This window comes from Myxocyprinus asiaticus, chromosome 38, assembly GCF_019703515.2.
Source record: "Myxocyprinus asiaticus isolate MX2 ecotype Aquarium Trade chromosome 38, UBuf_Myxa_2, whole genome shotgun sequence".
Taxonomy (NCBI): Eukaryota; Metazoa; Chordata; class Actinopteri; order Cypriniformes; family Catostomidae; genus Myxocyprinus; species Myxocyprinus asiaticus.
Window position 1 is genome coordinate 505,623 of NC_059381.1, and position 27,979 is coordinate 533,601.

Sequence of the window (27,979 nt, forward strand, 5' to 3'; positions counted from 1 at the left end):
AGAGGATACTGAGGACCAGTTGGTCTCCATATAAACACTGATTTCAGTCTTTAACATTTGCTGGAAATCAGGATTTTGCAAAAGGGATACATTAAAGCGGCAACTATATGATTTATTTTTCTCTATATGTGGCATCACCTCTAAACTCACCAGGATGTGATCTGAGATTAAAATGTGTGTGAAAAACAAAATTATACAGACCACATTCCCCATTAGTGAAACAATCAACCCCCGAACTTCCCCCCGAACAAAACAAACAGAAAAAAGAAAAACGTGCGCATTAACCCCACGCACGACAGCGCCAACCGGCGACAATCCCTCTAAACTCAAAAGGTCCATGAACGCCCACAAGAGCCCCACGACAACTTTGCCATCGGATTGCTCAATTTTGCCTCACAAATTTGTGAGGCAAAATTACATAACAGAAAATACTTTGTGAAATCAACCCAGTCAATAGGAAGAATGAACACAAAGAATGTGTAGATTCATTCACAGAACTGTTTTAAAGATGTGATATCCACAAGACAAATTCCAGTTGATATAAAACCGTTCAGATTCATCGGACAGACAAACGAATGTTCAGTGAGCCAGCTGTTATGAGTTCAGCGGGTAATCATTCCAATGTCCCGTAAAAAAACTCAAAACAAACTACATCCAGCAGGAGGAATAAGCACGAAGAACGAACAGATTAATCCACAGCTGATCCAAAAGAGTGTTATTCAATAGAACAAGCTCCAGCCGCTAGGAGGAACCAACACAAAAAGAAACAAAACCGGCATCCCGGTTCCCCGGATGATCGAGTCAATTCACTCAGAGGCTGCATAAACGTATATATCATGACTTACATAATCCGTCAGCTTTATAAAAGACATCCTTTGTGTGAGCATGTAGATATTTTGCGCTCATCCGTAGTATCCACTCTCAATCTGTCCGGGAACCTCAAAGCAAATGTAATCTTTCATCAATGCAAAAGTTTAAGGAAAAGTGTTATTCACAAAACAAGCTCCAACCGCTCGGCAGAGCCAACACAAAAAACCCAAAATGTCACCCAGCTTCCTCAAGAGTAAGTACAGCGAGTCAGGCCCACTCACATGAGAAACATCCAGTGGTTTACTCAGACATTGATTCTATAAAAGACATTGCCTGATTTGGACTTGTAAATACTTTGCGACCGACCTTCGTTTCTATTCTCAGTTTGGCCGTTAACATTAGAGCAAACGAGATCTTTTTCTGATGTAAGAGTTTCTTACATTCCTTGAACCGATCGCGTTTCTCTCGTCGAGTTCGCAAAGTCCGGGAACAAGAAAATATTATGGTTCTTCCAAGAAAGCTTCCCTTTGCTCCTCGGCTGGCGCAACACAAGATCTTTATCGGATGATCTCAGAAATCTGGCCAGAATCGATCTGGGCCTGTCTCCCTCAGCAGATCTGTGAGCTGGCACTCTGTGAGCTCGCTCGATTTCCAGCTTGTGGCCTGTTATGTCGAGCAGACTCCGGAAAAACTCGTCCAGGAATTTCACCATATCTCTGCCCTCCTCAAGCTCAGGAATTCCAACAATTCGAACATTATTCCTGCGGCTTCTATTCTCAAGATCTTCAAGCTTTTCAAGGAGATGTTTCAGATCAACTTTGGTCGCGGGTGGATTAGCAGTTAATTCCCTCTCCGAAGATTCCAGAAAATCAATTCATTTTTCAACATCAGACACTCTTGTACCTAACTCAGATAATTTTTTTCCATCGCCGTAATCGATCGACGTACTACAGCGAGATACTCCAAGTCAGCAAGAATCTTCGTCAACATCACCGACATGTTGCACAACTGACGCTGAATCTCCTCTCCTGCCGCACCATCCAAACTGAGTCCCCAGTCTGTAGGCCTGTCGCGGCTTTCATCCTGAACACGTAAGTGTCTTTTAATGTCTCCAGAGCCCGAGGATTTTGATTTCTTTGCCATGTTTTGCAACAAAGGACAAATGTGTAACTGGGTGTAACAAATTTCACCAGATTATAACATGAGAATAATCGAATATTCAGCAAAGTGCACAGAGCTCGTCGCTCACACGTCTGCTCCTTGCATGGCATCACTGGAAGTCCCTAAAAATCATGTTTGATAGCAGAATTCATGGTAAACAACTACATTACCCATGATGCAGCAGAGAAAGATCCACCAATCAGAGAACCACGTCCAAGGAAACCCGTGAAATGTGTCTCAGAGTGACCGCCCACTCCCATGATGCACTGTGAATGATATATTGTTTCAATACTTAAAATCAACAACCTAAAATCAATAGTTTTATATATTCCCATCGGGTTTTATTCAATGACATCATTCGCAATGCTTCATGGGATTGTAGTTTGTGACCGATGAAAGACGGTAAGTACACAGTCTTGTATCTTTGTCTTTATGTCTGATTTTCAAATACTTTTTTGCCTCAAAACAAAGTTCATGATGTTGTGATTCTCCTCGGAGCTGGTTGGTTTGGTTCATGGCTCACAACTCTTTTATGAAGGATTTTATTAAAAGTCTATGGAAGAAATCAATGGAGAAAATACTTCCGGAACAGCTGAAAAAGTGTGCGCTCACTGTTGTACTCTATGGACAGCATCAATGAACTAATCTGACCACCAAAGACAACAGTCTTAACCTGAATGCACAAGGCAAATGTAACGTAGACACAGCAGTCTACATTCCTTAATATTACAACATAAATATTATATTATAATATAAACAGACACTGCACCCTAACGTTAGAACTATAAAACAGACATAACACAAGAAGGATCGCCTCAATCCGGGTGGCGGAGGACGAATCTCAGTCGCCTCTAAGACCATCAATCCGCGCATCTTATCACGTGACTTGTTGAGCGCATTACCACAGAGACATAGCACGTGTGGAGGCTTCACCCTATTCTCCACGGCATCCACGCACAACTCACCACGCGCCCCACCGAGAGCGAGAACCACATTATAGCGACCACGAGGAGGTTACCCCATGTGACTCTATCCTCCCTAGCAACCGGGACAATTTGGTTGCTTAGGAGACCTGGCTGGGGTCACTCAGCACACCCTGGATTCGAACTCGCGACTCCAGGTGTGATAGTCATCGTCAATACTCGCTGAGATACCCAGGCCCCCGATAACACTGATTTGTAATAAACACATTAACCTACCTTCACTTGAACACAAAATCCATGCGTCCCTCCTTGCGAATGAACATCTCCGTCACTCTGTTGTAAAAGTCGCCCAGTTGTTGAAGCCTCTCTTTTTAATTGAAATTTACTTTGCCAAATCTGCATAGGTCATTGATGCTTACACTATATCCATTTTAGCGCCTAACGCTTTAGTTGCGTGAACTTGAACGTGTTGACGCAAAACTAAAATCTAGCCTATCAGATAGCGTGAGTGAAGGAAGGCGCTTCATTTTGGTAAGCATGATTACCTTGGCCATTGATAGTAGTGGACGTGATTAAATTTGAATGAATGTACAGTGTTGAATGAAAGGGCAGTAAACAATGCTTTGAATCAGAGAAAGCATAACTAAATGAATAACTGTCTGTGTTGCTCAACTGAGATGAAAGATGACGAATTTGAACGAAAACAGTAGTTTATATGAACGATTATATTTAAATATTTCATAGTGTCATCTTTCTTTTCACCCTTCTGTGTGTGAGGGTTAGGTTTAGGGGTAGAGTTAGGGTTAGGGGATAGAATCTATAGTTTGTACAGTATAAAAATCATTATGTCTATGGAGAGTCCTCATAATGATAGCTGCACCAACATGTGTGTGTGTGTGTAGGTGTGTGTGTGTGTGTGTGTGTGAGTGTGTGTGTGTGTGTGTGTGTGTGTGTGTGTGTGTGTGTGTGTGTGTGAGGGTTAGGTTTAGGGGTAGGGTTAGGGTTAGGGGATAGAATCTATAGTTCATTCAGTATAAAAATCATTATGTCTATGGAGAGTCCTCATAATGATAGCTGCACCAACATGTGTGTGTGTGTGTGTGTGTGTGTGTGTGTGTGTGTGTGTGTTAGATAAGCACTGCTTACATTGCTTATATGGATGACACATCCCCGATCAGTAGTTGCGTTCAAGTCGACCTGGGAAGTTCGTATTTACCAGGTCACAAATCGTAAATATGATGTGATGTGCGTTCAAGTGATTTTAATTGGAAAGATCTGACCCGTTTTGCTTTATGTTTTTTTCTCTCTTTTTCACTTACTAAAGAAGGCAGGAAAGTTTTTAGCACCAATGCAACAAAATAAAGAGCAAAGCCACACATTAGGTGTGTAACTAATGCTTTATCTGTCCATTTCATAATTCTAGTGCAGCCACATATAATGATGGGAAATGTAGTTTTGTTGCAAACATTTGTCACTTCATAATCCAGCTAAATGCGCCGTATTTTCAGGCAGGTTTTATCGTTACTCTTCATTAACAGTACAAAAACAAAATGCATACAAATCTAAACTACACAGTCAAAATCCTCAAGTAAAACTGAAATATTATCAATAATAATTTTCTTCTGCCATGATTCTTAAATCGACACGCCACAACTTGGAAAGTCAGGGCTCGAAGAAAATGCAGAGTTTTCAATTGGAATTATGACTTTGTGGTGGCGTTCATGTGTGCTTAACTTGAAGTCTACACTAGAGCGCTAGTATGTAGAGTACAATCATGAAATCTAGTGTGAATTCAGTTTAGTGTGATTCAAATCCATGAAACAGTGTGTGTCGTCAGTGCTCAGACAGCTGTCTGTCAATCATCACTATTACTGTTGCTATAGTGATCTGATGTTCAGTCCCATTATAGACATGAATGACCCCTCAAATCCTGCCACAAAACATTTTCTCTTGTTTTCAGAATCAGTTAAACTAAATTAAGTGACATTTAAGCTTAAAACAAGAAAATAATATTTGTTAATCAAGTAAGAAAATTAAACAAATCTCCTCCTCATTTTTAACGAAATTCATTTTCCTCATTTAATAAAAATGGTTTCCTTTATCTGAGCAGTACAAGACTTGGTGAGTTTTCCTCAATTTCCCATCTGAACATACCAAAAAAAATAAATAAAAATAAAAAATAAAAAATAAAAAACCAGAACATTTTTTTTAGTTGTCAAAAACAATCAATAACTCATCCACAATGCAGAAAAAAAACTGACAGAAATTACAGAGTGAGACTCTAAAACATCCTCAGTGCAAAACATACACACCCACACACACCCACAGACACCCACTCACACCCACACACACACACACACACGTTGGTGCAGCTATCATTATGAGGACTCTCCATAGACATAATGATTTTTATACTGTTCAAACAATAGATTCTATCCCCTAACCCTAACTCTACCCCTAAACCTAACCCTCACACACACACACACACACACACACACCTACACACACACACACATGTTGGTGCAGCTATCATTATGAGGACTCTCCATAGACATAATGATTTTTATACTGTACAAACTATAGATTCTATCCCCTAACCCTAACTCTACCCCTAAACCTAACCCTCACACACAGAAGGGTGAAAAGAAAGATGACACTATGAAATATTTAAATATAATCGTTCATATAAACTACTGTTTTCGTTCAAATTCGTCATCTTTCATCTCAGTTGAGCAGCACAGACAGTTATTCATTTAGTTATGCTTTCTCTGATTCAAAGCATTGTTTACTGCCCTTTCATTCAACACTGTACATTCATTCAAATTTAATCACGTCCACTACTATCAATGGCCAAGGTAATCATGCTTACCAAAATGAAGCGCCTTCCTTCGCTCACGCTATCTGATAGGCTAGATTTTAATTTTGCGTCAACACGTTCAAGTTCACGCAACTTAAGCGTTAGGCGCTAAAATGGATATAGTGTAAGCATCAATGACCTATGCAGATTTGGCAAAGTAAATTTCAATTAAAAATTGAGAAAGAGAGGCTTCAACAACTGGGCGACTTTTACAACAGAGTGACGGAGATGTTCATTCGCAAGGAGGGACGCATGGATTTTGTGTTCAAGTGAAGGTAGGTTAATGTGTTTATTAAAAATCAGTGTTATCGGGGGCCTGGGTATCTCAGCGAGTATTGACGATGACTATCACACCTGGAGTCGCGAGTTTGAATCCAGGGTGTGCTGAGTGACCCCAGCCAGGTCTCCTAAGCAACCAAATTGTCCCGGTTGCTAGGGAGGATAGAGTCACATGGGGTAACCTCCTCGTGGTCGCTATAATGTGGTTCTCGCTCTCGGTGGGGCGCGTGGTGAGTTGTGCGTGGATGCCGTGGAGAATAGGGTGAAGCCTCCACACGTGCTATGTCTCTGTGGTAATGCGCTCAACAAGTCACGTGATAAGATGCGCGGATTGATGGTCTTAGAGGCGACTGAGATTCGTCCTCCGCCACCCGGATTGAGGCGATCCTTCTTGTGTTATGTCTGTTTTATAGTTCTAACGTTAGGGTGCAGTGTCTGTTTATATTATAATATAATATTTATGTTGTAATATTAAGGAATGTAGACTGCTGTGTCTACGTTACATTTGCCTTGTGCATTCAGGTTAAGACTGTTGTCTTTGGTGGTCAGATTAGTTCATTGATGCTGTCCATAGAGTACAACAGTGAGCGCACACTTTTTCAGCTGTTCCGGAAGTATTTTCTCCATTGATTTCTTCCATAGACTTTTAATAAAATCTTTCATAAAAGAGTTGTGAGCCATGAACCAAACCAACCAGCTCCGAGGAGAATCACAACATCATGAACTTTGTTTTGAGGCAAAAAAGTATTTGAAAATCAGACATAAAGACAAAGATACAAGACTGTGTACTTACCGTCTTTCATCGGTCACAAACTACAATCCCATGAAGCATTGCGAATGATGTCATTGAATAAAACCCGATGGGAATATATAAAACTATTGATTTTAGGTTGTTGATTTTAAGTATTGAAACAATATATCATTCACAGTGCATCATGGGAGTGGGAGGTCACTCCGAGACACGTTTCGTGGGTTTCGTTGGACATGGTTCTCTGATTGGTGGATCTTTCTCTGCTGCATCATGGGTAATGTAGTTGTTTACCATGAATTCTGCTATCAAACATGATTTTTAGGGACTTCCAGTGATGCCATGCAAGGAGCAGACGTGTGAGCGACGAGCTCTGCGCACTTTGCTGAATATTTGATTATTCTCATGTTATAATCTGGTGAAATTTGTTACACCCAGTTACACATTTGTCCTTTGTTGCAAAACATGGCAAAGAAGTCAAAATCCTCGGGCTCTGGAGACATTAAAAGACACTTACGTGTTCAGGATGAAAGCCCCGACAGGCCTACAGACTGGGGACTCGGTTTGGATGGTGCGGCGGGAGAGGAGATTCAGCGTCAGTTGTCCAACATGTCGGTGATGTTAACGAAGATTCTTGCTGACTTGGAGGATCTCGCTGTAGTACGTCGATCGATTAAGGGGATGGAAAAAAAATTCTCTGAGTTAGGTACAAGAGTGACTGATGTTGAAAAACGAATCGATTTTCTGGAATCTTCAGAGAGGGAATTAACTGCTAATCCGCCCGCGACCAAAGTTGATCTGAAACATCTCCTTGAAAAGCTTGAAGATCTTGAGAATAGAAGCCGCAGGAATAATGTTCGAATTGTTGGAATTCCTGAGCTTGAGGAGGGCAGAGATATGGTGAAATTCCTGGACGAGCTTTTCCCGAGTCTGCTCGACATAACAGGCCACAAGCTGGAAATCGAGCGAGCTCACAGAGTGCCAGCTCACAGATCTGCTGAGGGAGACAGGCCCAGATCGATTCTGGCCAGATTTCTGAGATCATCCGATAAAGATCTTGTGTTGCGTCAGGCGAGGAGCAAAGGGAAGCTTTCTTGGAAGAACCATAATATTTTCTTGTTCCCGGACTTTGCGAACTCGACGAGAGAAACGCGATCGGTTCAAGGAATGTAAGAAACTCTTACATCAGAAAAAGATCTCGTTTGCTCTAATGTTAACGGCCAAACTGAGAATAGAAACGAAGGTCGGTCGCAAAGTATTTACAAGTCCAAATCAGGCAATGTCTTTTATAGAATCAATGTCTGAGTAAACCATTGGATGTTTCTCATGTGAGTGGGCCTGACTCGTTGTACTTACTCTTGAGGATGCTGGGCGACATTTTGGGTTTTTTGCGTTGGCTCTGCCGAGCGGTTGGAGCTTGTTTTGTGAATAACACTTTTCCTTAAACTTTTGCATTGATGAAAGATTACATTTGCTTTGATGTTCCCGGACAGATTGAGAGTGGATACTACGGATGACCGCAAAATATCTACATGCTCACACAAAGGATGTCTTTTATAAAGCTGACGGATTGTGTAAGTCATGGTATATACGTTTATGCAGCCTCTGAGTGAATTGACTCGATCATCCGGGGAACCGGGATGCCGGGTTGTTTCTTTTTGTGTTGGTTCCTCCTAGTGGCAGGAGCTTGTTCTGTTGAATAACACTCTTTTGGATCAGCTGTGGATTAATCTGTTCGTTCTTCATGCTTATTCCTCCTGCTGGATGTAGTTTGTTTTGAGTTTTTTTACGGGACATTGGAATGATTACGACATCCGCTGAACTCATAACAGCTGGCTCACTGAACATTCGTTTGTCTGTCCGAGGAATCTGAACGGTTTTATATCAGCTGGAATTTGTTTTGTGGAAGATCACATCTTTAAAACAGTTCTGTGAATGAATCTACACATTCTTTGTGTTCATTCTTCCTATTGACTGGGTTTATTTCACAAAGTATTTTCTGTTATGTAATTTTGCCTCACAAATTTGTGAGGCAAAATTGAGCAATCCGTTGGCAAAGTTGTCGTGGGGCTCTTGTGGGCGTTCATGGACCTTTTGAGTTTAGAGGGATTGTCGCCGGTTGGCGCTGTCGTGTGTGGGGTTAATGCGCACGTTTTTCTTTTTTCTGTTTGTTTTGTTCGGGCGGAAGTTCAGGGGTTGATTGTTTCACTAATGGGGAATGTGGTCTGTATAATTTTGTTTTTCACACACAATTTATTTTTTTTATTATATCAATATGTCAGTTGTTAATAAGAGTGTACTATCTCTCTCCACATTGAATATAAATGGGTTAGGGCACCCCATAAAAAGAAGGAAGGTTATTTATTTTCTTAAATGTAAGAAATATGATATAGTGTTTCTTCAAGAAATGCATCTTTCCCCACAGGAAGCTGAAAAATTTGGGAAGATATGGGGTGGACATGTTTTTTCTAGTGCTAGCTCAAGTAAGAGCAGGGGAGTCATTACACTGATAAGTAAACATCTACAATTCAAATGTCTCAAACAGACTAAAGATAAATTAGGAAGAGTAATTATTGTTTTAGTTGAAATTCAGGGGCAAAGGTTGATTTTGGCTAATATTTACGCACCTAACGCTGATGATCAGGGTTTTTTTATAGATCTTGAAGGGATGTTGCAAACCGCTGGCACCCCTCATGATATAATATTGGGAGGAGACTTTAATCTTTTGATGGATTCAGTCCTTGATCATAGTGAAGCAAAAGTGTGTAAGCCCCCTAGAGCAACACTGACGCTTCACAGGATGTGTAAAAATCTTGGTCTTGCAGATATTTGGAGACTTTTGAGCCCATCTGGTAGGGACTATACATTTTTTTCATCAGTCCATAAGATTTATTCTAGAATAGATTTTTTTTTTATATCTAAGTCCCTCATTTCATCTGTTGTTGATTTGCTCAGTTGGAAACATTTTAATCTCAGATCACATCCTGGTGAGTTTAGAGGTGATGCCACATATAGAGAAAAATAAATCATATAGTTGCCGCTTTAATGTATCCCTTTTGCAAAATCCTGATTTCCAGCAAATGTTAAAGACTGAAATCAGTGTTTATATGGAGACCAACTGGTCCTCAGTATCCTCTGTGGGCGTGGCTTGGGAGGCACTTAAGGTGGTTCTCAGGGGTCGGATTATACAGTATGCCTCATTCACCAAAAAATCCAAAGCACGAGAACTCGTGGAGTTGGAAGGAAATAATAAAAGTGCAGAGGCAGAGCTGAAGCGCTGTATGTCAGCTGATGGCCTCAGAGAACTGACCCGATTGAAATACAGATATAATACTATTTTGTCACGGAAAGTGGAGTTTTGGTTATTCAGGGCAAGACAGTCATACTTTGAGTCGGGGGTCAAAGCAGGGAAGCTTTTAGCTAGATATATAAAACAGAGAGAGTCTTTTTCTATCATTCCCTCAGTGAAATCTGCTGGTGGTGAAATATTTACTTCAGCCATTGATATTAATAATGCCTTTAAAGAATTCTATATTGATCTTTATAGTTCCACGTCTTCGTCTACAGATGAAGATATTAGGAACTTTGTGGAACCATTAGAACTCCCTAAATTGACAACTGAGCAAAAAAACTCTCTTGATTCTGAGATAAACTTGGAGGAGCTTGACGAGGTAATTAAGTCCCTACCTACTGGCAAGGCTCCGGGGCCAGATGGTTTTGCCGCAGAATTTTTTAGATCTTATGCTACAGAACTGGCTCCACTTTTGTTAGAAGTTTATACGGAATCATTAAAGAATGGAAAGCTTCCTCCAACCATGACACAAGCCCGGATCAGTCTGATTCTTAAAAAGGACAAATATCCAAGCGAGTGTAAGAGTTACCATCCAATTTCCCTGATCCAACTAGATGTAAAAATTAAAATCGGTAGACAGTGTGTATTATTTTATGTGACCACAGGGGTGTTCTTTGGGGTAGGGTGGGGTTGGTGTTTGGGGAGGGATGTTAATGAGTGTTAAAAGTTAAATATTGATTCGGTGTTGTGTTTTTCTCTCTTGTGCTTTCGTTTTGAATCAATAAAAAATGTTAATTACAAAAAAAACATGATTTTTATCAAGATAGCTCAGACAGATGGCTTCAACGGAAGCATATAACATCGATGAACAACCTCGTAGCTCATTGTAGGTCTGTCTTTAAACGGTTTATAAGTTAATGTTGAAAATCAATTCTTACTTCTGGAACCAGACTGTTGCACTCTATTGCAGTGTTTCTAAACTGTGGGATGTGTAATGTGTGAGGACTATGATGTTGAAACTAGTAACTGCCAATCTTTTCTTCTTCTTTTTGTTGTATGTCAAAACAAGCTCTTCTGACACTATGGTTCATTGTATGATTTAATGGACATAAACGTGCTCAGCTCAATATATGACAATCTTTAATTTGTGTGATATGAGCAATATTACTGTCCTGAGTTTAAAACAGTTTGGTCATGAAGTTTGCACTGTGACATAATTGTTTCCGTTGACTGGTGAGTTCTGAGGCAATAATTTACATCAATAACATTTCCGCGACATTACACTCACCCGTATAATGTGTTTTGGGCACAGCGTTTAATAATGTGTATTAAAAATCTTTGATGCTTGCCCAGTCTCAATACCCACAGCACGTGCCTGCAACTGATCAACTACTCTGTTAGGCCACGTTCAGAATGGCATCCTTACATAATACTATCACTATTTCTGCCACTGATAGATATGACAGTTGTACGAGTATTAGTATGCCATTCTGAAGTGGTGAGATTAAATGAGCACAGAGCAACACTGAAAACAGTTTCACTGTTTAAATAAGATTGTGGTACAGACAGGGGTTTTCAAACTGAATTTGTGATGCCAAGGACCCCCAAATATGATGATCCCTTTGCGAGCGACCCTCTTCCTAAGATATAAATGTAGCTATAGCTATATCTGTATTTATAAAGACATGTTTTTATTGTCAATGTACAAAAGCCAAAAACATTATTAAAATATCTAAAACAATGTTTCCTTTTTGTTAACTGTGCATCTTTTTTCTACCCACTATTAGAGAAATGTTGGATGTAAAATAAACCTGAAGAAAATCATCTTCAACTCGATTCAAATTCATGTGTTTAGTGCTTTTCACACTAGTTTTGTTCCAAAGAAGCTCTACAGGAAATAATATCATACAATACTAAAGGTGACAGTGAAGAGATAAAACTATGCCTGTCAATCAAATTAAATAATCATGATTAATCATATGATTATTAGTCTTTAGAAAGCAGAATGAAAAAGTAGTAATGTCAAATGAACTTAAAAAAAAAAAAAAAAAACATTATCTACAGTGGCAAGAAAAAGTATGTGAACCCTTTGGATTTAATAATTGGTCGATCCTCCTTTGGCAGCAATAACCTCAACCAAGTGTTTCCGGTATCTGCGGATTAGACCTGCACAACGTTCAGAAGGAATTTTGGACCATTACAGAACTGCTTCAGCTCAGACATATTTTTAGTATATCTGGTGTGAACGTCTCTCTTGAGGTCATTCCACAGCATCTCTATTGAGTTAAGATCTGGGCTCTGACTGGGACTCTCCAAAAGGTGGATTTTCTTTTTTTGAAGCCATTCTGTAGTGGGTTTACTTTGATGTTTAGGGTCATTGTCCTGCTGCATCACTCAACTTCTACTGAGCTTCAGCTGGTGCACAGACACCATGATATTATCCTGTAGGATATCTTGATAAACTTGGGAATTTTTTTTTCCATCGATGATGGAAAGCGGTCCAGTCCCCAAAGCAGCAAAGCAGCCCCAAATCATGATGCTCCCTCCACTGTACTTCACCGTTGGGATGATGTTTTCATGTTGGTATGTGGGGCCCTTTTTACACCATACGTAGTGCTGCTTGTTCTTCCCAAATAATTCAAGCTTAGTTCCATCAGTCCACAAAACATTTTCCCAGTAACATTGTGGAGTGTCAAGGTGGTCTTTGGCAAACTTCAGGCGTGCAGAAATGTTTCTGTTGGAAAGCAGCGGCTTCCTTTGTGATGTCCTGCCATGGACACAATATCTGTTTAATGTTTTCTGTATAGTAGACTCATGAACAGAGATGTTAACCAGTTCCAGTGATTCCTTCAAGTCTTTATCTGTCACTCTAGGGTTTTTTTATTACCTCACTGATCATTCTGCTGTGTGCCATTTGAGTCATCTTGGCTGGACGGCCACTTCTGGAGAGAGTACCCATAGTACTAAATCATCTCCATTTATAGACAGTTTGTTTAACTGTGGACAGATGAATATCTTTTTTTATTTATTTATTTTTATCCCCTTTTCTCTCATTTTGGAATGCCCAATTCCCACTACTTGGTAGGTCCTCGTGGTGGCACGGTTACTCGCCTCAATCTGGGTGGCAGAGTACAAGTCTCAGTTGCCTCCGCTTCTGAGACCGTCAATCCGTGCATCTTATCACGTGACTCGTTGTGCATGACACCGCGGAAACTCACAGCACGTGGAGGCTCATGCTACTCTCCACGATACACGCACAACTTACCACACGCCCCATTGAGAGCAAGAACCACTAATCACGACCACGAGGAGGTTACCCCATGTGACTCTACCCTCCCTAGCAACCGGGCCAATTAGGTTGATTAGGAGACCTGGCTGGAGTCCCTCAGCACGCCCTGGATTCGAACTCGCAGACCCCAACAGATGAATATCTAAACTCTTCAAGATAACTTTGTAACCATTTCCAGCTTTATGCAAGGTAACTATACTTGATCGTAGGCCTTTTGAGAACTCTTTTTTTTTTTTTTTTTTTTTCTCAAGGCATGGTCCACATCAGCAGATGCTTGTGAATAACAAACTCAAAATGTTTGAGTGCTTTTTATAAGTCAAAGTATCTCTAACCCACACCTCCAATCTCATTTCATTAATTGAATGCCAGGTTTGCCAACTCCAGACTCTAATTAGGTTTTGCTGAGCTCATTAGCTTATGGGGTTCACTTACTTTTTCGAACCTACACTGTGAATGTTTGAATGAAGTATTCAATATGTGCAAGAACAATACAATAATGTGTGTTATTAGTTAAAACAGATTGTGTTTGTTCATTATTGTAACTTAAATATTCAAAACCAGATTTTTTAGACTAATACATAAATACAGGTCATTCCAAAAGGGTTCACATACTTTTTCTTGCCTCTGTATATTTTCTGTGGACCTTAGTTTGAACACCTCTGGTGTTGTGTTTTTTGTGCTCTAAATGAATGTGTGATGATCATTACAGTGACACACTTCATCTGCTGTACAGACGGGGGTGCTCTCTCTCTGTTCCACTCTGTGTGTGTGTGTGTGTGTGTGTGTGTGTGTGTGTGTGTGTGTGTCAACACTTGTGGGGTTAAGGGTCAGGTATATCAGTATTAAGTCTGCTTCAGGAAGCGTCCACACAAACACATGATAGCACAATAATAGTCCGACATGGAAAAAGTCATTCAGATGTTTGTACAGAAACATGAAGATTGTAGTTAATAATATTTTGACAATTATTAAGCTCAAAGGGTTAATTTTCTTGAAAACTGTAATCACTGTGTCTCTGTGGCAGCAACAAGTACACAAGACAAATACTAAAACAAAATCTGCAGATACTAAATAACAAGTCGAACGTTGAATCTGAGTGATTTCACTGTTTATCTTTGATGATCTGAATTATCTGTGCCCCATCTGATAACTGAAGTTTCATAAAGCAGAGAGAACATGTGTTATTGTCACAAAACCTGAGGTGATTCTGAGGGGGATTTTTACGTCACGTACTGAAGTCTTGGAGCTGTGAGATCTAAACTCAAATGTTTGTCCATCAGGTGGTTGGAAACACGACGTCTGGAGCATACAGCTACAGCACACAGCAGAGTCTGGCGTTGGGTTACCTGCCTGTGGATCTTGTTACTGTGGGTCAGAGAGTGGAGGTGGAGCTGCTGGGTCAGAAATATCCTGCCACAGTCACACAAGAACCGCTAGTCCTCACAGAACCCGCCAGAACCAGACTGCAGAAGAAGAGCAAAAGAGTCTGAGCCCACACTGGAACATGATTACTAGATGATCTTTCATGTTTGAAATTCATTAGGATCCTTAACCAACGTTTATCAGTCACACCTGAAAATCACTAAACAAATATGAATGTCTTAAAATGCAAATGTAAAGATTGTGTTAGAAATAATTGTGAATATTTGCTGCTGAGCATCATGTCTTAATGTCTTAATCTGTGTAAATGATTTCTTGTCATGTGTAGCTCAGTAAACTGTATTTTACTGTCATCTGTTCAAACATACTGATGATTCTTACCAACTGAATTCAGTACCAGTAAAGACCTGCAGTGAAATACAATGTCAGTATTGCACATCGAGTGATTCCTGTATAATGTTATAATGACCTCGGATTATTCCTGTATATCTTTGAACTGTATATTTTCATTCTGAATAAACTCTGACGGCTTTAATCACTGTATGATTAAACATGTTCAGCTTTACAGATGTAAAAGTTTATGATCATGTGTGTATTTTGATGGTTTTGTATAATCTGTCTGAATAAAATCATCTGTATGTGTATGTTCAGAATAGCCGACTACAATACTATATTTCTGCATTGTGAACAGTATACCCAGTGTGATATTTCACTAATATTTTAACATTTCATTATTTCATTTCTTTATGTCATCAGACTGCCAAAGACAATTTTGCACAAAATGTACTTGAAATGCAAAAGGAGTTTTTGGGATGATAACTGAAAGCCACTCGCTGAATTTAATGTAATTCTAGGACATCATGTGACAGCAATGTAGGATGCCTAATATGTGCTGTTTCACACTGGTATTCTATTACGAACATTTAAAACTTGACTTATTAAATTAATATTTCGGGTTCAATACAAGTTCATCTCAATCGACAGCATTTGTGGCATAATATTGATTACCACAAAAATGTATTTGAACTCGTTTCTCCTTTTGCTTTTTTGTTTTTTAAAAAGGACAAATGTGTGTTACAGTGAGACACTTACAATGGAAGTCAATGGGGCCAATTTTTGGAGGGTTTAAAGCTCCAGAAATGTGAAGCATATAATTTTATAATAGCACCTACATTAATGTGTATTATTTGAGCTGTAAAATTGTTTAAATCGTAATTTTTATGGTCGTATTATGGTTTGCGGTGTTACGTTGTCATGGCAAAAAAGTTGTACAATTGTCTATAACTTTACACATATGCGGTTAATAAGTGATTTTATCACACTAAAATCATGTTATCACACATATAGTTTATGTTATGTTGTTAGTACACCTAAAAATTAAAATTCTCATCATTTACTCACCCTCATGCCATCCCAGATGTGTATGACTTTCTTTCTTTTGCAGAACACAAATGAAGATTTTTAGAAGAATATTTCAGCTCTGTAGGGCCATACAATGCAAGTGAATGGTGACCAGAACTTTGAAGCTCCAAAAAGCACATAAAGGCAGCATAAAAGTAATCCATACGACACCAGTGGTTTAATCCATGTCTTCAGAAGCGATATGATAGGTGTGGGTGAGAAACAGAATTAAGTCTGTTTTTACTATAAATCTTTCACATTCTTCTTTGGTTTTTCGGAGATTCTCATTATTCGTGCCACCTATTGGGGAGGGAGGAGAATTTACAGTAAAAAAGGATTTAACCCTCCTAAAGTCTAAGTGGTCGTTTAAAAAAAAGCGATACCTTTGGTTTTCTTGGTCAAAATTGACCGGCCATTGAAAATGAATGGGAAACACCAAAAAACAGCATTTTTTTTTTAAATCTTTCAAATACAATCAATAAATCTGCCATAATGCAGAAAAAATATACAGAATTTACAGGGTGAGACTCTAAAACATCCTCAGTGCAAAACATACACACTCACACACTCTCACACACATGTTTGAAAATTAATTTTTACTATATAAAGTTTGAAATGTCAAAATATTTGCTCTGATTTTTCTGTTTTATTCTCTAATTGAATTTTCAGAATTTTGCAGTTAATTTCTGTTTCTTGATGCTCATTTTCTTGACATTATTATGCATTTATTTTGAGTTATTAAATGTTTATGTTTTAAATAAATTATTGGAAGAAAAATGTTTATTCTGTGTCTTTGTAACACCATGGTCAGGTTTGATTGCAGCATAATGACATTAACTGCAAAAACTGACACTTCAAATCAATTTTAAAATGCTGAACTTTGACAAATAATAGTTTGATAATGTCTAAATATATATCCAAATGCATATCTTGTGATGAAATATAAAATTAGGTTACAAGTCATCAGACTACACAGTATGTGTCTACAGTCATCTACTGACTGTTACTGGCACGACATGATGTTCAACTCATGTTATTTATATTTTGTTCACCAGATGGCAGCAATCTGCCTCCAATTCATGTCACATTCTCATATTTTCTTCATGTTTCAACTAATAGAAGCGAAGGTTCTGAATTTTGATTTTTTTTTTTTTTTCAAATATTTATTTATTTGTATATGCAAATTAATGGTAACATTTAGAAATGTACAAGTAAATAAGATCAAAATAGCATAAAATCCCAAAAGAAATGCATAATTTTATTGTTCTTACTTCAGGGAAGAAAACATTTTATCATTATCATTATCATAAAAAAGGGTTACACATCTAAACCTTCCGGTCAAAAATGACCGCAAATACCAAAGGGACGTGCCATTTTTCAATACTATAGGAGGGTTACATATGTTTGTGTTCAGCAGAACAAATAAAGACATACACATCTGGGATGGCAAGTGGAAAGTAAATAATGAGAGAATTTTCATTCTTGGGTGAACTATCCCTTTTACATGTATTGAACCCCGAATATAGTGCTGCTGTAGTCCACAAACCCGGAAGAGAATTCTCCATGGGGTTTTTATAATGGGTTTTTTCATCTTATGTGTAAAATAAGGTCTGTGGTGAACATTACTTGACGTTTTGTTCTACAACATGAATTTCACACTTTATACCTCATATGTGAATTTTGAAGCCGCCGTGTTTTTTTTTTTTTTTTTTTAAGTAAGTCAATACGGCTCCAAAATTCACGTTTGAGGTATGAAAGTGTGTCATTAATGTTGTAGAACAAAACATCCATATATCGTAATGTTCACCACAGACCTTGTTTTACACATAAGATGAAAAACCGCATTATAAAAACCCCATGGAGAATTCTCTTCCGGGTTCGCCTACAAATTGACGTCACGGCTGAACAGCTCATATCCACTCATGAATATTAATCGTACACAAGGGAAGGATTGGCTCATGAATATTAATCGCAACATGTGATTGGACACCACAGGAATGTCACGTGCGGGGAGTTGTTTAGTTTGAGTTGTTTAGGTTGTTCTGGTATAATCTTTAAATAATGTCAGATATGTTCAGTTTTATTCTCTGTGTTCAGTGTCTACATTTCCGGTGTTGTTGAGTAACTCTTCCGTGTTCGACTGATGGAGGAGTAAGCGTCTGTCACAGTTTGACTTTGAAGATGAATGTGAGGGAAGTTTGTGTAGTTTTATATTTTCTGCTGTTTTCTGTCGCATATATTGCGGCCAAACAGCCGAATATCGTGTTTGTTTTAGCGGATGATTTCGGCTGGAATGATGTTGGGTTTCACGGATCTGAGATTAAAACCCCGAATCTGGACCGTTTATCAGCTGCAGGGGTTCGACTGGATAATTATTATGTTCAGCCGCTGTGCACTCCATCCAGAAACCAGCTGATGACCGGCAGATACCAGGTCACACAAACACTTCACTTTTAACCACCTCTGGACCCTGGCACTGCCAGAGTAAATGTATCACTGAGTGTTGTGTGTAATTGTGATTATTGTTGTGTCAGATTCACACTGGTATGCAGCATCAGATCATCTGGCCCTGTCAGCCGTATTGTGTTCCTCTGGACGAGAGATTTCTGCCACAGATCCTGCAGGACGGCGGGTATAACACACACATGGTGGGCAAATGGCACCTGGGCATGTACAGGAGAGACTGTCTGCCCACACACAGAGGCTTTCAATCTTTCTTTGGTAGGTACTTGTATTATTAGATGATGCCAGTACATTTATAATCATAATATCAGTTCAGTATGAAGGAGTTTCACTCTTGTGCAGTGGCATCATTGACGGGTGGGACGGGTGGGACTTGTGCCCACCACTTAAGTGTCTAATGCACATCATACATTCAGATGCTCGCACTCATGTCCAGTTAAACTGCAAAGTAGAATATTAAACAGATGTGTCCCCGCTCACAATGTACATCTTGACTTCAGATGCCATTTTCATTTATTCAGTTAAAAACTTTTATTCGGGGGCGAATTAGAACCCGGAACTCCTTGTGTTAGAGGACAAAACGGTCATTCTGACTAAAGCTTACTGGTCCATATGACTAACAAAATCCCAGTGCTGACAGTGTAATGTGTACGGGTCAAGTTATCATCATGTGACATTTATTGGAGTACTTGAATTAGTCATTGAGAATGACTATCAAAACAGTAAATGATTGTATGAGTCTAACTGCACATAACCTAATTAATATTCATGAGCATCCAAGACTTTCACCCACTGTTTCACTTGTGTATATGGTTGAGTGACTATAAAGGGATTTGATTTGATTTGAGTTTCGCCGCTTCCTGACGTCACACCCCCAATGTTCCCACCACTTTTTAAAAGAAACTGATGCCCATGCTCTTGTGTAATTGTGCCGTTTATGAGCTGATCTGTATCGGAGTCATTCCATTAACTCAACCAGATGCCCCTGGCTCAAAATGGTAGGGAGGGTAGAGTCACATGGGGTAACCTCCTCGTGGTCGCTATAATGTGGTTCTCGCTCTCGGTGGGGCGCGTGGCGAGTTGTGCGTGGATGCCGCAGAGAATAGCGTGAAGCCTCCACACGTGCTACGTCTCCACGGTAACGCGCTCAACATGCCACGTGATGAGATGTGCGGATTGACGGTCTCAGACACGGAGGCAACTGAGATTCCTCCTCTACCACCCGGATCGAGGCGAGTCACTACGCCACCACGAGGACTTAGAGCGCATTGGGAATTGGGCATTCCAAATTGGGAGAAAAAGGGGAGAAAATCCCCCCCAAAAAATGCAATTTTTGACACACTTTTTTTAACTGGTGAAATATAAACATAAATGTTGAATGCCAAAATATTAAATGCCATGGATTAATATTTACTGAGTAATCTATTGTTTCGTAGAAGGGGGTCAAAATGACAATTTTCGCCAAAGATTTTTGAGCAAAACTACTGCTCAGAAAATAACCCTAGAAAGGTGACAATGTCTTTTTGATTGATTGATTGATTCTTTATTGGTCTCAATGGAGAAATTCGCAATGGGCATCAATGCTGCTATTACATAATAAAATACTCAACACATTTTGGGGAATTTTGATTCATTTAATCGTGGCCATAATCGTCTTCTGTGATGCTTGTCTGCATAACTTTATTTTATTATGTTTGTTTTGTCACAAGCATCTCTAGATGATACATGCTAAGAAAAACTAGCGTTTATACCATGTGACCCAAATTTGGTTTTCGACCATTGAAAATGGGTAAAATTTAGTGATGGAGCCACATTGAGAGCCCCATATCTCTGGGATTTCACCATATAGAGTCTTAAAAATGAAGATATATAAAGGAAAGTTTGTTCTGAACCAGAATCTAAAAGGATATTAAGATATCTTTAGTATTTCTGGAGTTATAGGCACTCCAACTTTGGAAAAACAACACAAAAACGTGTTTTCCCCCATTTTTGGACTCACACCATTGGCATATAATGCAACAAGAGGTGCTGAAGTCAACTGATTTTAGTAATGGATCTACCAATCTCTGTATAAAAATAAAATAATGATGCTGACACCTTTCTAAGGTTATTTTTTTGACCTGTAGTTTTGCTCCAAAATCACTGGCGAAAATTTTCATTTTGACCCCCCTCTACAAAATAATGAATTACTTTGTAAATATTGATCCATGACATTTAATATTTTGACTTTCATCATCATTTATGTTTATCTTTATTGAGACATAGTAACAAAATCAAACATTTTCACTTGGGAAGTTTCTGAAATTTGGTTGATTTGACATGGAATAATCCGTTTTAGTCTTAAAGAGACAGTTCACCCAAAAATGAAAATTCTCTCATCATTTACTCACCCTCATGTCATCCCAGATGTGTATGACTTTCTTTCTTCATCAGAACACATTTGAAGAAAAATAGAAAAAATATCTCTGCTCAGTAGGTCCTTAAAATGCAAGTGGATGGTGATCCGACTTTTTAATCTCCAAAAAGAACAGACAGTCAGCATAAACATCATCCACACAGCTTCACTGGTTAAATTAATGTCTTCTAACGTAAAACAATCACTTTTGATGATTTACTTTTTAACTATAAATCTCCGCTTTAGGTCAGCAGCAGTACGCGCATGTGACGTAATCGCGTTGGCATGTTCATGCAAGAACAGACGCTTGTGCGACACACCCAGAAGAGCAGCGCTGTTTACAACTGATCTGTATTATTATCCGTTTGTTTACTCAACCAAAATTAAAACGTGAGATTACCTCCGTAACATGCCGACGTGAATACGTCACGAGAGACCGCGTGAACTCTGCCCTCTCGTGAATGCGCGTACTGCTGCTGACCGGAAGCAATGATAAATATTGATCCTTTTCGCACCAGAAGTGATCGTTTTGCTTTAGAAGACATTCACTGAACCAGTGGAGTTGTATGGATGGCAGTTATGCTGACTGTCTGTGATTTATTTATTTAAAAAAAAACTTTTTGGAGCTTAAAATAAAATAGGTTCTTGTTGACTTTGATGTGTAGGTTATCTGACGGGTTCAGAGGATTATTACAATCATCACAGGTGTAGTTTGATCACTCCTCTCAATGGGATCCGCTGCGCTCTGGACCTGCGGGACGGGGAAGATGTCGCCACACGTTACACGGGCCAGTACTCCACAGAACTCTTCACACAGAGAGCCACTGACATCATACAACAACACCAAGCTAACAAAGTACACTTCATTTAATTTATGCAAACACACAGTTTATTACAGTCATTCATATCTCATTACATTCATCTGATTATGAGTTCTGTGGTTTAATTTCAGTCAAACTCAACTGACGCAATGAGTCGAATGACTTTCGGGTAGATAGAGAGATAGACTAGAATGAATATTTAATGTGTTAATATAAACTTATCTTGCACACACACACAATCCTTCAGTTGAGTGAGCTGTGTGAATGTTGTGTGACTGGAAATAAACGAGATATTTTTGTTGTTGTGCAGCCTCTCTTCCTGTATGTGGCGCTGCAGGCGGTTCATAGTCCTATTCAGGTCCCGGAGCACTACGTCGCCCCCTACAGTTTCATCAAAGACAAACCGCGGCGGGAGTACGCAGGGATGGTGTCGGCGATGGATGAAGCGGTGGGGAACATCAGTAGGACTCTGCAGGACACAGGACTGTGGAACAACACGCTTTTCATCTTCTCCACAGGTACGGACAACCTCCTCCTCAGCCTCTTCAACTCAGAGGACCTGCCGGCGGGTCCAAAGGGGGCGCTATGTCCCAAAAAAGTTTACACTTTTGATTGATAAACTTCTGCATTTATGCTACATAAAATAACAAAACAAGGCCTCAAAACATTCGCATCACAAATCAGCGCCACCTAGAGGTCATGTGGAGGAATTATTAATATGAATAAAAATAGCACTTTCAGATAGCACTTAAATAGACAAGTCATATATCAAATGAAAGCTCTCATTCTCAGGAACGTGACTGTACAGTATATTTTGTTGCCCTAATAACACAGTTTGAAATATTTTCAAAAGAATCACAAGGTGAAATATGATTTCTGTAAGTCATCAAATACAAACGTCTCTTTTATGCACCGATAACTGCTGCTGTAAGCCACAAATAGCCAAAAACTTTGTCTGCTTTTACCTTAGGGAGTTCTCTAAAAAATGAGCCATTTTTACTTTTCCTTGTGTGAATAATCCAATGTTATATCTTAGATGTACAGGGAAAAAAATATGCTATCCAGCAGGAAAAGCATACAAAACAAGTCATTAGAAAAATATGTTTTCAGTATTGATGATAAAATATTGTTTTATATAGCATCGCAAAGGGGAGGATCTCAGCTTTCTAATGACACCTAGATTGAGCTTGTAGTCCACACAGAGGCCGAGATATTCAATGAAATAATGAGGGTGGTGCTTGAACTGAAAATTAGACTGAATGTCAATGGACGAGCACATCTGTGAGGGATAAAATGCGTTAGAGCGCCACCTACATTTCAGAACTGTATATTGTGATGGAAGGTGTTAGAGAAAAAACAATATAATTTTAGTGCCATCTAGTGGAATAAAATATAACTTTTTGGAGGGAGGCGGAGTGAACAGAACCGGAATTACATGCTTATAAAGTTAGGACAACAATAACAAAAAAAGATTATATATATATTTATTTATCATAAGACTGTAAACATATGTTATTAAATATTATATTCAATATTTATAATATTATTTTGCATTATTTTTAATGTGTATATACTGTATATATAAATTTGGGGGGGTTTCTGAAAAACTTATTTTTGGCAATTAGTCCACAGTATGTGTGAATGGTGAGCTTTTTAATTTGAGTGTGAAAAATTGTGGGCGGCAGCACACAAATGCTCCTTTCATTGTTTTAAAAAGAGCTGTGAGAACTTGGAAAAAGTTCTGATATAATTTTGTGCTCCACTGAAGAAAGTAAGTCATGTATGTTTGGAACAACATGAGGGTGAGTAAATGATGATTTCTGTGTGAACTGTTCCTTTAACAATCATCCTCCTGCTGTCAGTATCGTGTTCATTCCATAAGGTGGCGCTGTCATCTCTCTGTTGATCAGATAATGGTGGTCAGAATCTGGCAGGAGGAAGTAACTGGCCTCTACGTGGCAGGAAGTGGTCGCTATGGGAGGGCGGGGTCAGGGGCGTGGCCTTTGTGACTGGACCATTGATAGAGCAGCCAGGAACTGTCACTCGAGAACTTATCCACATCTCTGATTGGCTCCCGACAATTGCTGGTCTTGCTGGTGCGTCGACTAACGGCACCAAACCTCTGGACGGGTTTAATGTCTGGGATGCGATCAGGTGAGACTGACGTCATGTGAATCATGTTTATCTGTGTATCTGTTATGAATGCAGATTTTTTTGTTGTTGCATTTTCTGCACTGATTTTGAGGGAAGGGATTAAAACATTGTAAAATGTGTTAAATGGAGCTGAGAGAACGACACTCTTATTGGTAGCTGAAAGCATCATGAAATTAGCCAAAATATTTAAAAAACAAACATGAAAGGGGGTGGGGCCAGTGTAGAACTATAATGAATGACCGTGACAGATATCTCTGGAGTTCTACGAGCACAGGTTCCCGTTTGTCTGTCAATAAAGATGTGCCTGTTTTACCCAGAGAAGTCTCTAGTTCTCTCATGTAAACCTGGACTTGATGATCAGTGTTGTTTAGACCAGTAGGGGTCTCAAGATGAGTTAAGGAATAATGTGCAGTTAGTCGGTTCTTATCACAACCAGCTGACTGTACATTATCCCGCTTATTACACGCCTACTAACCAAATAAATATTTAGACATAAAATATTGATTTGCGTTGAAATCATATAATTATAGTGGCAAGAAAAAGTATGTGAACCCCTAAGCTAATGACATCAACAAAAGCTAATTAGAGTCTGGAGTTGGCAAACCTGGCATTCAATTAATGAAACGAGATTGGAGGTGTGGGTTAGAGCTACTTATATATGACTTATAAAAAGCACTCAAACATTTTGAGTTTGCTATTCACAAGAAGCATCTGCTAACATGGACCAAGCCTCGAAAAAAAGTTCTCACGATCAAGATGGCACCACTGACCCATAAGAATCACTCTGTGATCTCTACTAGTAAGCTAATTACATAATTTCCACGCAAAATATATTTAGTGTGCATTTATTCATTTATTTGGGTCATTGCCGTGTAATAAGTGGGATAATGAACAGTCGGGTCTTGATCACCCTTTTGGGGTTTATTTTGCGATAACAACCAGCTGACTGTACAATATCCCTTAAACAATGCAATGATCTAATTTACTATAATAAATCAAAGAATCGCTAAAAATCAAGTTTTTAAAAATCTTTTTTTTTTTTTTGGGGGGGGGGGGGGTGTGGGGGTCTGGGTAGCTCAGTGGTAAAATACGCTGGCTACCACCCCTGGAGTTCGCTAGTTCGAATCCCAGGGTGTGCTGAGTGACTCCAGCCAGGTCTCCTAAGCAACCAAATTGGCCCGGTTGCTAGGGAGGGTAGAGTCACATGGGGTAACCTCCTCGTGGTCGCTATAATGTGGTTCGTTCTCGGTGGGGTGCATGGTGAATTGAGCGTGGTATGTCTCCGTGGCAACGCGCTCAACAAGCCACGTGATAAGATGCGCGTGTTGACTGTCTCAGACGCGGAGGCAACTGGGATTCGTCCTCCACCACCCGGATTGAAGCGAATCACTATGCGACCACGAGGACTTAGAGCGCACTGGGAACTGGGCATTCCAAATTGGGAGAAAAAGGGGAAACCCCCCCCAAAAAAAAAAAAATCTATTTTTTTTATTTTTTTTATGGCATATCAGAAAAAGTGTCTGTTTGTCTGAGAGTGTTGTTGATGTGTGTTTCAGTCGTGGTAAAGCGTCTCCGCGAGTTGAACTGCTGCATAACATTGACCCACTGTATGACGAGATCATACCATGTGAGTGACAGACAAACATGGTTTAAGTCTAAGTCTCGAGTCTGAGTTCTCAAAACAGAAATAATCTGTGTGTTTGTGTCTGGTGTTCAGGTCCAGGTGATAATCTCTCAGGTGCATTTCTGCAAGAGTCTTTTCGCTCATCAGCGTCTCGGTGGATTTCTCTCGGGTCTCGCTCAGAGTTTAACATCTCCGTTCACGCTGCCATTCGTTACAAGAACTGGAAACTTCTCACCGGTTATCCAGGTAACATCTTACATCAATGTGATTAATGAATAAATTAAGGTCTACTGTCCCTGAAAAATCAATAAATAAATGCCAATGAAACACAGTACAAATAACTATTAAACCTAAAAATTACAATGAGTGAATTTTCCTCTTTCAGGCTGAATTTGATTGTCTTTTATTTGACACTGAAGTGATGAACATGTGTTTCCTTCAGGTTGTCCTCTGTGGTTTGCGCCCCCTTCTGGTGGTCCAGTGACGTCATCGACACTCTCTGAGCCGCTGAAGCAGGTGATGCTGTTTAACATCGAGCAGGATCCCGAGGAGCGTGTGGAGATTTCCCATCAGCACCCAGAGATCGTCAACTTCCTGCTTAAGCGCTTACATCATTACCAGAGTGAAGCTGAACCAATCACATTTCCCCCTGATGACCCCCGCTGTGACCCCGGACCCTCGGGAGCCTGGGGACCCTGGCAGTGATGAAAATGATGAAGGACAGTAATGTGTGTGTTTATAGAGAGAAACGTATTAATGAGAGTGTACAATAATTTTCTTAAGGAGTATTTTATATTGTAAAAATAATCTAGTCTCAACATCTTTAAACAGGGAATCCATGGGTCTTTAAAGTCTTAAATTCACTATTTAATATTTAACCCTCCTATGGTATTAAAAAATGGCACCTTCCTTTGGTATTCGCAGACAGTGTTGGAGGTAATGTGATAAAAGTAACACCCGTTACGAAATCAGATTACTTTTTTCAAGTAACGAGAAAATATCTTAGTTTCTAAAAAGACTCTACATTTTAGTTTTATAATAAACAAGTAGTTTCAGTGATTCATGAAACAAACCGTTTTTATGACATTTTGGTAGCATTAAAAACGATTCTATGCAAGTTGTATCAGCATGTGCGTTTGCAGTTGTATGCGTTGTATGATCAACCAGTGGTGTCTGTACGCACCGTGGATCAACTCAAAACAAGCCTGCAGTGTTGTACAGCAGCTAGCATGACCTGTAATGTCTCTTGTATGCAGTACATGGCTAATTAGTATGGAATGCATAGCAGAGCAGAAGAGAAAGTGGCTGTGAGAAAAAAAGTAACGCAAAAGTAACGTAACGCTTTACTTTCCATAAAAAATTACTTTTTAATTAACTAAGTTAATTTAAGGAGTAACGCAATATTCGAGCAAGTTACTTTTAAAAGTAACGTTACCCAACACTGTTCGTGATCATTTTTTACTGGAAGGGTCAGATGTGTAACCCTTTTTTATTTTCTTTTTTTTATGATGATAATGATACCATCTCTTCCCTGAAGAACAGTACAATTATGCATTTCTTTTGGGATTTTAAACTATTTTGATCTTATTTACTTTTACATTTCTAAATGTTACCATTAATTTGCATATACAAATAAACACATTTTTGAAAAACAAAATGTCAAAATTCATAACCTTCACTTCTATAAATTGAAACATGAAGAAAATATGAGAATGTGACATGAATTGGAGGCAGATTGCTGCCATCTGGTGAATAAAATATAAATAACATGAGTTGAACATCATGTCATGCCAGTAACAGCCAGTAGATGACTGTAGACACATACTGGGTAGTCTGATCGCTTGTTATAACCTAATTTTATATTTAATCACAAGATATGCATTTGGATATATATATTTAGACATTATCAAACTATTATTTGTCAAAGTTCAGCATTTTAAAATTGATTTGAAGTGTCAGTTTTTGCAGTTAATGTCATTATGCTGCAATCAAACCTGACCATGGTGTTACAAAGACACAGAATAAACATTTTTCTACCAATAATTTATTTAAAACATAAACATTTAATAACTGAAAGTAAATGCATAATAATGTCAAGAAAAAGAACATCAAGAAACAGAAATGAACTGCACAATTCTGAAAATTCAATTAGAGTATAAAACAGAAGAATCAGAGTAACATTTTGCAATTTCAAACTTTATATAGTAAAAATTTATTTTCAGAGTGTGTGTGTGTGTGTGTGTGTGTGAGAGCAGGTTTAAATGGTATTATGCTATAAATGTGGTTTATGAGGACATTTCTAGTGTCCCTATAATTCAAATTGCTTAAAAAACATACTAAACGATGTTTTATTGAAAATGTAAAAATGCAGAAAGTTTTTTG

The 27,979-nt window shown here is 39.0% G+C and overlaps 3 protein-coding genes across 3 annotated transcripts in view; all 3 read left to right on the forward strand.

Moving 5' to 3' along the window:
- LOC127428970 (dimethylglycine dehydrogenase, mitochondrial-like) overlaps positions 1-15,722 on the forward strand; it is a 73,341-nt gene extending 57,619 nt beyond the window's left edge. Inside the window, exon 16 of the mRNA XM_051677666.1 lies at positions 14,640-15,722. Coding sequence (XP_051533626.1) covers positions 14,640-14,849 — 210 coding nt within the window. The 3' untranslated portion in view covers positions 14,850-15,722. The remainder of the gene's footprint in view (positions 1-14,639) is intronic.
- Positions 1-27,979, forward strand: part of lhfpl2a (LHFPL tetraspan subfamily member 2a) — a 145,901-nt gene that overhangs the window by 49,493 nt on the left and 68,429 nt on the right. The gene's annotated exons all lie outside the window — the stretch shown is intronic.
- Positions 18,226-27,254, forward strand: LOC127428973 (arylsulfatase B-like). The gene is made up of 8 exons (XM_051677672.1): positions 18,226-18,573; positions 18,675-18,861; positions 21,664-21,854; positions 22,130-22,337; positions 23,730-23,973; positions 25,530-25,600; positions 25,691-25,843; positions 26,040-27,254. Exons 1-8 carry the CDS (start codon positions 18,322-18,324, stop codon positions 26,300-26,302), a joined length of 1,569 nt encoding a protein of 522 aa, XP_051533632.1. The 5' UTR covers positions 18,226-18,321; the 3' UTR covers positions 26,303-27,254.